This window comes from Bos mutus, chromosome 8 (genome assembly GCF_027580195.1).
Source record: "Bos mutus isolate GX-2022 chromosome 8, NWIPB_WYAK_1.1, whole genome shotgun sequence".
Lineage (NCBI taxonomy): Eukaryota > Metazoa > Chordata > Mammalia > Artiodactyla > Bovidae > Bos > Bos mutus.
Window position 1 is genome coordinate 11,895,588 of NC_091624.1, and position 12,440 is coordinate 11,908,027.

Sequence of the window (12,440 nt, forward strand, 5' to 3'; positions counted from 1 at the left end):
GGTTGGATGGCATCACTGACTCAATGGACATGAATCTGAGCAAACTTAGGAGACAGTGAAGGACAGGGAAGCCAGGCCATGCTGCAGTCCACGGGGTTCCAGAGTTGGACACGACTTAGCGAGTGAACAACAAGAATAGATAGCTATCTCAAAGAGCAAATGTTGCCAGTAATTGAGATATGTCTGCATATTATACCTATTTTTCACAAAATTCTACAAGGACTTGTAAACAAAAATTTCACTTCCCACTTTCAGCACTCAATCGCCCAAGCAAACAAAATCTATGAAGCCTTAAAACAAAATCAGACATAAAATGTTGCTGTCATTAGTAGAAATTAAGCAGAAATTTTATTTCCAAGTTCTTCAAAGATTAAAACAAACACAAATAAAGTATTCTTTTAAGTGTCCCAAATTAAATCAAAGGCACATCATCAAAATAATACACCTGTGACATTAAAAATTCATTTAGGTTGTCATATTTCCACATTACTTTTAAAAAATCATTTGCAATGCTCTGTAGATCACATTTAAATATGAAATAATTTAGTATATTTTTTTTTTAAGTAAAACCACCCCTATTAAGTAGAGGAACTTAAGACGAAGATCAAATCTGCTTCATATACAGGATGGGGCAGTCTCATACAGAAAACAACATTCATCTTTTCAAACAAGGTTGCTAAGAAACAGATCCCATGCTTAGTCTTGAAAATAAAACAATCTCCTCATTTAGAAAAATCAAGACATCATTTGATTAACAAAGCCCATTTTTCCCCCAATTTTATACTTGCCTGTCTTCATTTAGAAATTATAAATTCATGAGAAAAGAACAAATTTTGTTATGGTATAAAGATCTTAGTTGGGAACAGCAAATTACAAATATTCAATTTTTTAACAAAGAACACTGTTTTCCTTCCCAAAATGTAAACATCTAGTAAATAAAACATACATAACATTCCAGGCATAGAAACGCTAGTAATTCACTTAATGAAAGAAGTGTATTTTGGTATATTTGGCGGTAAGGTTTTTGTTTAAGTATAAAGCACTTCAACAAAGAATCAGGCCATTATTATTTAAAATCTCCACCTTCACCCAGTTTCCTTATTGAGTAGAAACATCGATTTCTGTAGAATGTTGGCTAAAGGACCAGGTCACAGGAACGGTCCTGTGAAATATCTAGAAGTCACGTGGTTAGAGAAGTGTTTTCTTGAAATTTGGAGGCAGGCATTCATCAGTTTGTGCTTGAAAGCATTCTTCAGCCAACTTCTTCTCTACTGTAAAGAAAATTTGGTAGGTTTTCACTTAGTAAGATTTATACATAAAATTAACTAGTCATTATTTCATAGGTCAGTTTAGGGTTCTCAAAGTAGAAAGTAATAGGTTAATATCAGAAAATCCAAACCACACCATTGAATGAGTAACACCCATGAAAGTGCTTTGTAAAAAGACAAATGCTATGCCAACATAAGACTATTATTTTAATATCATAAATGTAGACATTTTCCATTAAAAGATACAATAGCACCTAATAGTATTATTACTTCCTTCTTGTTAACGTGAATAATTTCCTTTTCAAGTATATGAAAAAAGACCTAAGATGATTACTTCCTGTATAAACACCCCTTGTGTATGTGTGTGTGCTCACTCAGTTGTATCTGACTCTTTGTGAGTCCATGGACTGTAGCCTGCCAGGCTCCTCTGTCTGTTCATGGAATTTTCCAGGCAAGAATACTGGAGCGATTGCCATTTCCTACTCCAGGGGTTCTTCCCAGATCAGGGATCGAAACTGCATCTCCTGCATTGACAGACGGATTCTTTACCACTGCGCCACCTGGAGAACCCATAAACACTCCTGAGAATATGTAACTTGAAATATACTGGCCCCAAAAGACTAATAATTTATGCCCTGACCTCTTAAAAAAAAAAAAGTGAAAATATGAATTAAGACCCCATATAACACATTAGAACCCAGGAAATGTAGGCTACCCTTTAAAGAGGTGTTTTCATTTCAAGAATACATTTTTAAGGCTCTTTTAATCCTACTTACACTTTCCCCAGTTACTACATTTGTTCCTCCATTAATACACAGAAATACATTCTGAAAGCCTCTAGGAAAGAAATCACAGCTGGTGGCAGGAACGAGTCTCCTCTGCAGAGTGCTTAGTCCCAAGAGTAACCAGTCAGTTGACAGCACCAAGCAACATCACAACTCCAGGATGGTGTAAGGACAGAGAAGACGGTATTAAGGACAAGAAATTACTGTTGGCCAAGTCAGCTCAAAAGCTCAAGTACATAAGGATATTATCATCTGGTGAGTTAGTACAAGGGGATTGAGGCTCTCCTAATTAGATGTATTTCACAAGCCAGCAGATTAGAGTCACCCTTCAGGTAAAGTTGTGCATTTTGCTGAGATTTATTTTAATTTCCTCAAGAACAGTAGAAATGTAAGAAGCCCCAGGATAATCCCATGGCCCCAAGATGGCCTGGGGTATCATTACTCACCAGTCTTCAGAGTAAAGCACAGGACCTGGGCTCCCGAAAGGGATTGCTTCCAGCTGGAACGCCCACCAGCAAGGCATCCTTGCAGGCATTCTGCATGCAGTATTGCTGAAGCTCCGCGGCCGCCTGAGAGACCTGGAACAAAGGGACACGAGCTCCTGACATGCTGCTCACAGCCAGATCCATCCAGCAGTCACTTGAAACTCTGAAAAATGATCGTACAACCTGATAAAGGTCACACTTTCTACAACCTCCAAGAGTCTCTTTTTGCTGCAAGTTCTAATAACTGAACTCCAAAAAGGGAAAGTTACAACTTCTATGAACTCTGATTTAGGGCCTTTTTGTTTTAGTGGCTTATTCGACCAAGGAAAGAGAAAACATATTTTTCACCCATATAGAATCCTGGTTTTGAGACAAAGTGTAAAGAAGTAGCTTATCCTAATGTGCCCTTTACAAATTTTCACTTATAAACCATGCCTTGATATATCCAGATTTGCCATGTGGACAGACTGTTTTAATATTTACAAGGCTTGGTAGAGCCTTATCCAGTCTGCTCAAAGCAAGTGATGAGGTTCCTCCATCATGCTTTTGAAGCAGAATAGCTTACTGGTCAAGAGTGCAGCCTCTGGGCACATTACTTCTCATCTGGGAAATGTATTTGTAATAGTGCCTACCTCAGTGAGTTGATGTAATAATTAAATGAGTTAATGCACATAAAGCACTTTCCAATGAGTCAGCGCTTTGTATCAGGTGGCCAAAATAATAGAATTTCAGTATCAATCCTTCCAATGAATATTCAGGGTAGATTTCCTTTAGGACTGACTGGTTTGATTTCCTTGCTGTCCAAGGGACTCTCATAAGTTATTAATTCAAAAGAAATCTGGAACCAATTATGCTCATGCTAATTATGTCTCCTTCAGAGGGAACAGGGGAACTCCACACATGATGGGTAGAAAGAGACTATCTCCTAGGACCCCCAGAAAAGTGGGACTAACTAGACGCTAGCCTAAATAATATGGTCAAAAAGTTAAGGTGGAAGATATGCAGAGAAAATAGGAGAAGAATTAGGTGGTCAAGATTTCTCTTGCACTTTCAAGGGGCAGAGACTCTGGCCTGGGAGAGTGTAAGCCCAACCCTTAGAAGTTGTATCCTCTCAATGGAAGTGGGCTAAACCCCACTGAAATCATATTCCTTTCCTTGGTTGGAGCCCAGGCTGACCAATCAACTTCTGAGCGACTTCTCCAAAGCAAGTAAGGGTCCTTGTAACGATACTGAGCATTCCAATCAATGGAAAGGGGTGCCTCCCATCAAATGCTTTGAAACCAGTATTCTGCTTTATTTACCAGTTAGCAAGTCTGCAAAAGAAAAGACATCTCTGGATGTGCTGAGAACATCCGTCTGTCACTGAGCCCTGAAATGAGGCAGACCAGAGACCCTGGATGGCTGTGACTCCCTAAGGTGCTGCCTGAGAAAAATCCTGCCAAGCACCCTAAACCATACACCCATGAGGACACCCCACAAAGAAGCTGCGTGACTTTGAGCAAGTCACTTGACTTCTCCTGGCCTTAGTTTCATCACCTGTAACTATTTTTAAAATGCAGATAAGAATACCTCCCCCAGCTACTTCCCAGGATAGGCAGACATCCGGCTTACGGTTTTTCTTTCCATCTCAGGCCCCAACATCATCCTCAACATTTCCAGCAATCCTAATTTCCATTTCCTGAGCTCTTCTCCTCAAACAACCTCCTCAACACCAACAGTTATAGCCAACACTGCTCCGCGTCTGAAATTGCACACTCCAACATCCTACCTTCTGATCACAATCTCTCCTGCTGCTTCCTGCCTTCTCACTACACCTGCTCTTTGACCTCAAGGGGAACATCTCTTCCTTTTTCATCTGGCCCATCACAGGGAGGCTGGCTCTGTTCCTTCTCGGTTCAGCCTCCTTCTAGCCAGACCCTCGGACTCCTTGCTCTCTACTCCCATTTCTATCTTTCTGGCAAATCTCCCCTGCTAACTCACCACTTGGATCAACCACCATTCACCACAGATGCCTGGGTGGCCAAAATGCTGCTAGAGACAAAAGAAGAAAAAGAAGAAGGAAAATAAGACAATCAATCTCACAGTAGCTAGGTCTTCGGAATCGCAAGGTGTCTCCGAATGTGTCTGCTGGGGGTTCTTTGGCAATCCCCACAGCGCTCTCTCCCCCATCCTCAGCTCTTGTGACTCCATTAGTTCCCCTTTTTTCTGCCCTAAAAGAAAACTCGGCCTCCTATTCCACAAAGACATTTGTCATCATACAAGTTCTTAGGTCTCTATCTGGAAATATATATGTTTACACATATCTTTCTTCCTTTCTTATCTCAGAAGGTGCCCCCTCCAATCCCAGGCACCCTCAGACTCCCTGTCTCTACCTCCAGTTCTCCTCCCTTTGTTTCTCCCCCTTGACCTAGAAATACAGTGTGTTCCTTCCTCTCACCTCAAAATACAGCTTTTCATTTCCTAAATTAAAAAAAAAAAAGTTTCTTCTTTAAAACCAGATTTTTTTTTTCAAAAAGTGTCTGCCTATCCTATTATAATTTATATTTGGCTTCTATAACTATGTCACTGAAGCCTCCTTTGTATTCCACAACTCTCTCTTTACTTGTATATAATCTTCACATCACTTTCTGAAATTATTTTATTTATTGGTTAATATGTTTATTATTTACCTTCCCCCAAGGAATCACCGTATTTTCAGTGCACAGAATAGGGCGTGGTCCAGAGTAAAGGCACTATCCGGTCCACGAGTATCAGAGTAGTGTTCATTCATTCACACACACATTCTACAAATAATGCTGTATGCTAGTTGGTAAACACAATTACACACCAGAGGCTTTTTATCAAGTGACTAAACACTAAACAAAGGCCCCAGTTTTTGATAACCTCTCCTTCGGCGCTCCAGTATCCCGGCTTTCTCTCGCTTCTCTTCTCACAGCCATCTCTTTCAGCGGGTCCCTGGCTTCCACGCTCCGGTAACTTCAGTTTTCACTCCCCTGCGGTCTTTCAGCTTTGTTCTCTGAGCTTCGGCCAAAGCAGTCAAACAGCTCCCGGGCATCTCTTCAAAGTCCACGTAGCCGAAACTGAACGCACCATCTCTCGCCCCTACCGTAGCGAATGGCCACGCCATCCATCCCGTTACCAGGCCGGAAAGCCGGGCAATGCCCTCCTCCCCTCGCATCCTATCAACCCATCACCGAGGCCCGTCCATTCAGTCGCCTCCGCAGCTCAGGACCCCCTTCTCCCGCACCCGCCGAGTTCGGGGAGGGGAGGCCACCAGAGAGTCGCCTCCATTCCTGGGGTCCTCGCCTCTGCCCCGCACCCCGAGTCATTGTCCGCATCACTGAAACTTGACCGCCCCGGGGCGCTCGGTCCCGGACAGCGCTCGCGGAGACAGGAGCTTCTCCCCGGAGCCCCCAGACCAGGCCTCCCTCTCGGGTCCCCGCGCCGCCGCCTCTCCCGGGCGCTGGAGTCCGGCCCCGGCCTTGCGCGGACTCCCACCCACAGAGGCCGGGCCGCGCGAGCCAGGCCGGGCGCCGTCCTGAGGGCCGCCCACCGCGTCAGGCTCCCCGGCCAGCGCCGGGGTCGGCTCCGCAACCCTCCGCCCGGGAGCGGCCTGCTCCTCTCAGGCCCGCGGACGGCGGCACGGGGCGGGACGGGGCGGGAGCGGGCGGTCTCCGCGCCCGAGGCCAGGCGCCAGCCTCACCTTGATCCTCTCCACGCCGGCCTCCAGCTTGAGCTGCTCCACCAGGCGCTGCAAGGCGCTCACGCTGGCCCCGGAAGACATGGCGGCGGCCTGGGCTACGAGAGGACCGGCGGGCGGCCGGCAGCGAGACGCGAGGCCGGGAGGCGCGGCACCGCCCCGGGGCGGGGAAGCTGCTGTGCCCGCCCTGCCGCCCGCCCCCGGCGCCCGGCCTCGCCACGCGGCCGCTCTCAGAGATGACAGAACCACGGGTACGCGACACCTCGGGGTCCCGAGTTGACTGACACCTAACTCTCCTTCTAAGCCGAGAGGGTACCTGCGTCCCCACATGTCCCCCAGATCCGCGCAGCGGGGCCCACACAGGGGCGCCCACTTCCACGTCGATGCCTAGGGCTTCCTTCTAGGAGGAGCAGGAGTGGGCGTGGGGCGTGGGGGATGAAGAAGGCGAGGACGCGTTCCTGGAGAATCGGAACCGGGACTGTGCGTGGCTGGATCGAGGTGTGCAGTGAGTGGGAGAAACAAGGGCCCCGGTGTGAAGGCTTCTAAGCCTCAGAAGGTGTCATCCTCGGGAGATGAGGGTCGATGGGTGGGGTTCAATGGAACGGAAACAAGATTCGATTTTTATTTTTTGGCCAGGTCACTTCATATGTGGGATCCTAGTCTCCCCACTAGGAATTGAACCTGCACCCCCTACATTGGAAGCGTGGAGTCTTAATCACTGTATCCCCAGGGAAGTCCTCAAAACAGGTTTCAGAAACAGGTTTCTACAATACCCTTTAGCTGTTTTTGACGGGAATCCAACCTGTTGACTTGGTAGGGTCAGTAGGGTAAGTAGTATAAAATCCAAGACCCCGACTTCTTTGCCGAACACACAGTTCAGCTGGCCTCATTCCCATCTCCTCCTTTTAACTGTAACCATTGTTTCTGTTGTACTGCATTTTCCTTTTTTATAGTAATTAGTTTTACAAAACCGGCATCATTACTTATATGTAAAATGTTTTGTTGATTTTTTTCACTTAGCATTATGAATATTTCCTTATTATTCTTGTGTTCCATTGTATTTGTCAGAAGCCACTTAAACAGGAATCCAAAAAGATAGTATGCTAGTTTGAGTAACTGAAAAGCTCAGGGACTTTAAATGGGTTGAATTGCCCAAATAATAGCTGTAAGGCTCTCATTCTCCCATCTCTTCACTCTGCTTTTTCTGACTGTTGGCCTTGTTTTCTTCAATGGTAAATAGACTCCCTGTAGTGCTGTGAAGAAAGTTCCATGCTTTCATTGTCCCCTAGACTCCCTGTAGTGCTGTGAAGAAAGTTCCATGCTTTCATTGTCCCAGCCTAGGAAACCCAAGGGCAATAAAGCATCTTTTCTAATTGCTCCAGCAAAAATCCCCATAATGGATCTCACTGACCTTTTTGAGTCATGGGTCCACCCCTGAACCAGTCACTATTTGAAGGCAAGGGTTGTGTGGTATTGGAATGCTCAGATTAGCTGCACCTGGCCAAGAGCAGGATGTGGGGTGGGGTCAGCCCCACCTCTAGTGGGTGCTGTGGGGTACCACCCAACTTCCCATTTAGGACTAAGGCACTGGTTCCCCCATCTGCTGGGAGTAGTAGCAGCTGACGCCTCTCAGCTGAGTCACTCTGGAAACTGCCCTTAACCAGAGTCACCGCTCCCCTTGTTAGCTCTCATCCAATGACTGATGTGGGATGTAAAAGATCTTAACTCCAGCCCCCTCTGCTGGAGTTAGCAGTCAAGGCTGCAGCTTCCCTGGTGGCTCAGATGGTAAAGAGTCGGCCTGCAATATGGGAGACCCAGGTTTTATCCCTGGGTCGGAAAGATCCCCTGGAAAAGGAAATGGCAACCCACTCCAGTATTCTTGCATGGGGAATTCCATGAACAGAGGATCCTGGCCGGCTACGGTCCATGGAATCACAGAGAGTTGGACACGACTGAGCAACTGACACTTTCACTTTCTTTCACTTGAAGGATGAGTCCAGGCTCCTGGTTGGGGTCATCCGAGGCCTTAATGACAGCTGCTTCACAGTTCAGCTCTTCTCTCTGCTTAATTTCCAGTCCCTGGACCGTTCCCCATCCCCCTTGCCCCGCCACAGCTGTTGATTTTGACACTCCCCAGCAAAGTTTCCCTGGAGAAAGCAATGGCACCCCACTCCAGTACTCTTGCCTGGAAAATCCCACGGACGGAGGAGCCTGGTGGGCTGCAGTCCATAGGGTCGCTAAGAGTTGGAGACGACTGAATGACTTCACTTTCACTTTTCACCTTCATGCATTGGAGAAGGAAATGGTAACCCACTCTAGTGTTCTTGCCTGGAGAATCCCAGGGACGGGGTAGCCTGGTGGGCTGCCATCTATGGGGTCGCACAGAGTCGGACACGACTGAAGCGACTTAGCAGCAGCAGCAACAACAAAGTTTCCCAGGTGGCTCAGTGGTAAAGAATCTGTCAATGTAGGAGATGCAGGTTTGATCCCTGGGTCGGGAAGATCCCCTGGAGAAGGAAATGGCAATGCACTCCTGTATTCTTGTGGGGAAAATCCCATGGACAGAGGAGCCTGGTGGGCTACAGTCTATGCGGTCCCAAGAGTCAGACACGACTTAGTGACTAAACAACAAACTTTCTGCATGAAAATCTCCATCTGAGTCTGTTTCTCTGGGGAACCCAAACTGCTGGTTTCTCAGTCCACTCAGACTGTAGACTGAAAGGGGAAGATCAGTTTCCCAAAGGAAAACCAGAATGCTGATACTAGAAACGATCCAGGGGCAGTCATAAAAAGATACACTCTTCATTTATTATTTTTAATGACTGTGTGGTATTCCATTATGCAACTGGATCAGAATTTACTCAGCTACTGCCCTATTCTTTAACACTGTGGTGGCCGCCTTAAACAAACAGCTTTGTGCATGTCTTTTATTTCCTCAGGATGCATTCCTAAAAGTGGAATTACAGGATCAAAGATAAATAGTTTTTAAAAGTTTTCTCCACTTTATCCTCCAGAAGGTGATAGCAATAGTTATTCCCACCAGAAGGCTATTTCTTTGTACCCACAAATCTATATTGTGGTTCTTTATGTCTACTGACCTAATAGATGGAAAATGGTGCCTTAAGTCTTTTAGATATCTTAACTGTTGAGGCTGAACATTTTTTTCTATTCATCTTATGAGCTATGTGTTCAGTCTTTGGGGTGTTAAAAAGAACTTTTCTTGTCTCCTGACAAATTTTAAAGCCCTCTAGGGGCAAGTTCTCTCACAAGGAACTTAACATACATTCTAGTCAAAAAATGAAAGTACATGTTGGAAACAGGACTAAATTCTTGACAGAAAAGTTGTGTTTAAAAAGATGTGGCAAAGAATTCAAAGATAGAGACTGGAAGGACTAGGAAAAGCTCACCTTAGATGGTGAGACCTAGACTTTGGATATGTGTGTGTGACGGATGGAAAGCCAAAAGGGGAACGATTCCAAGATGGAGAACGGGAGGCCAGGGAATCAGTTAACGAATGAAGAAGGCTCTAGTGAGTAATAGAGGATACAAAGCTGTTAAGACTACAAGTCACGGGAGACCTCAAAAGAAACAGAAGTCTGTGGCAGTGGGGTAGCCACATGGTAAGATATTTTAGGAATATTAATCTGGGATGAAGACATAAAACGAACTGAAGCTGGGGAGACAAGACTTCAGTAAAAGGTCACCAGTGTGTTAGAGACTGTTACACATTTTTTTCCCCTTGGTTAAGATAAAAATTTCCACTGTTTCTAAGAACCTCAGTACTTTTAGAAATGTCAGTGTCCTTCTAAAGACAAATATTTCATTTGTTTCCCTGTTACGATCTATAATTCCTCACTCCTAATATGTATTTTGTCACCTTTTAACAGTGGGTTATTTTTTCCAGAAAAGAGGCTTTAAATCACTCTTCTCCAATAAATGATAAAATGATGTGTTTTCTTTTGCTACCTTCAGTTTTCTAAAAACAGGAAAACATTAACAACTATATTTAATGTGACACAATATAATGTACCATAAAAATCCATGTTACTTCCTTATACCCACTGCATTATTTTTAGAACTTAGAATGATGAATCAGGAGTGAACGATTCACCAACAGGTTTATAGATTCAGCTTCTCTGCAGAGATTTTTACAGGCTGCTTAAGACTTTGGGAGGCAGTGTAACTTAGGGCTACTTGATGTCTTTTTGAGCAACCATTCCAGGCATGCCTCTGTATTTTGCTGGAAATATCCCTTCCATAAATGTTTGCCTTGAACTAGTGAGCAGATTATTTGCTCTCAAAGTTCATTCTTTTCTGAGCTGTAATCTCAGCTGTTTCACCTTGTACCCCAGGGCAACAAGGGGCAGGCAGCTGATTTAAGACACAAATCCCAACGCTAAGGAGTGTGACTTTTCACTCTAGCACAGTACTCTGCACAAAGTAAGGAACTCAAATACCTATTAAAATAGCAAAGAAACAACAGGTTTGTAATCACTCAACAGTATTACCATGGATTTTTAACAAAAATGACTGTCTTGTTCTCTCTGAAAGGCAGAGGAACTCACTTATTGAACATTTAATATAGGCCAGGCATTTTACCCCATCTTGTTTAATTCTCATAATCATCCTATGAAGTTAGTATCACTATCAGAGATGAGAAAAATGTGGTTCAGAGGTTAACTCGTCCAAAGTCAAGCTGTTAATCATTTGTAGGGCCAGGAACTAAACTTTGGTCTGTGCTCGGTCACTTCCGACTCTTTGCAGCTCCATGGACTGTAGCCCACCAGGATCCTCCATCCACGGAATTTTCCAGGCAAGAATACAGGAGCAGGCTGCCACTTCCTACTCCAGGGGATCTTCCCAACCCAGGGATCGAACCTGCATCTCTTGCGTCCCCTGCATTGGCAGGCGGATTCTTCACCACTGTGCCACCTCGGAAGTCCCCATCCTAAACTTGATCTTAGCCAAAAGGCCAAGAAGCAAAACTTTGATCTGGCTGCAAAGCCTGAACCATGCGACTGAATTCTGCTCATTCGTCTTGAGGTCACAAAAGAAGACACAGTGAAATGGGAGGAAGTTTCTTCATCCCATAATGAAGCTGGGGAGGAGTCTGTAAGAAATCCCGTATGTCTCTGAACTAAAGTCATGTGACCCATTATATACACAACTGTCAAGGATACTCTGATCCTTTAAGAAGCTGATTAAGTTTATGACAAATTATGTAGGCTTTTTACTTAAATAATGTGTAACATTTCTCAATTGCAAGCCATCTAATCTACTTAAGACCCTAAACCTATATAAATTTTCAGGCTTATAGATTAAGTCCTGATTCTCTAAAAAGATCCCCTCATTTCACAGATGAGGAAACCAGAAAAGTTAATTTCTTTAGCAAATTTTATTTAGTTATTAGGGTTCAGATTTGGCCTTAGTACATATTTAAATGTGAAGAATATCACATTTTGTAAATAAAATTATAATTCATCCATACACAACTATTTAGTATAGGTATCAACATTTATCTGCCTCAAGGGCACAATTATAACTCCAGAGACCATGTCCGATATAAAGTCTTTAAGTAGCTAGAGCTATTCATACTAATGTCTAATAAAAGCCATTTGTCTTTAATTTCCACAGAACTTTCAGTTTGGGGCTAACTCACTGGTTTATAACATTAGCAGAACGTAAGCTTAGCAGTTGACTTCCACTCAAGGAAAATATTTCCAAGGCATGGGTGTTAAAAAGTTTACTGCCCTTTCAGTCCAAAAAATAATCTCAAAGGAAATAAACTACAATTTTCTAAACGTACATTCAATAGTACTAAAATAGTTGTCAATTCTGTAAACTGAACTATTTTTTCATGTAATATTTTAAATTTCCATATACCACTTGTTATTTTAAATTTCTGTATACCACTTGTAGTGTTTAAAATTCTAGGCATGGTCCCTACTTGATAGATGTGTTATGAAACTGCAACCTATAATTTGTAGAACTTAGAGAATTCATAAAGAAATTAGACCAATGAAGGAAGGATCAGTTTTGGAATATGCTATGAGGATATTTGATGTGAATGTAACTCTAAGGGTAGTTTTAGCACAGACCTCAATTACATGAAGTGATGAACAGAAACCAAGAAGCAACTATGCTCTGTAAACTCCTGAATTCCAAGTAAAAAGGAAATGGTGATAGCTCTAAAATGAAGCTC

General features: G+C 43.8%; 1 protein-coding gene across 2 annotated transcripts; it reads right to left on the bottom strand.

The window, feature by feature from the left end:
• Window positions 1-320: 320 nt before the first annotated feature.
• Window positions 321-6,398, bottom strand: GNG10 (G protein subunit gamma 10). Of its 2 annotated transcripts, XR_011465033.1 has the most exons (4): window positions 6,242-6,398; window positions 2,500-2,631; window positions 1,643-1,828; window positions 321-1,271 (listed from the first exon to the last, which is right to left on the bottom strand). XR_011465033.1 is itself a non-coding variant. In XM_070375112.1 (3 exons), exons 1-2 carry the CDS (start codon window positions 6,320-6,322, stop codon window positions 2,506-2,508), a joined length of 207 nt encoding a protein of 68 aa, XP_070231213.1. In that variant the 5' UTR covers window positions 6,323-6,398; the 3' UTR covers window positions 321-1,271; window positions 2,500-2,505. The 2 variants fall into 2 exon arrangements, 1 of the variants encoding a protein (XP_070231213.1); XM_070375112.1 differs by lacking the exon at window positions 1,643-1,828.
• Window positions 6,399-12,440: the final 6,042 nt, after the last annotated feature.

Bases quoted from the DNA above. Each gene is read 5' to 3' on its own strand.
- GNG10 (XM_070375112.1), bottom strand. From the start codon at position 6,322: ATGTCTTCCGGGGCCAGCGTGAGCGCCTTGCAGCGCCTGGTGGAGCAG. The intron at 2,632-6,241 runs GTGAGGCTGGCG...CCTTTGTTCCAG, and splicing joins CCGGCGTGGAGAGGATCAAG to GTCTCTCAGGCGGCCGCGGA.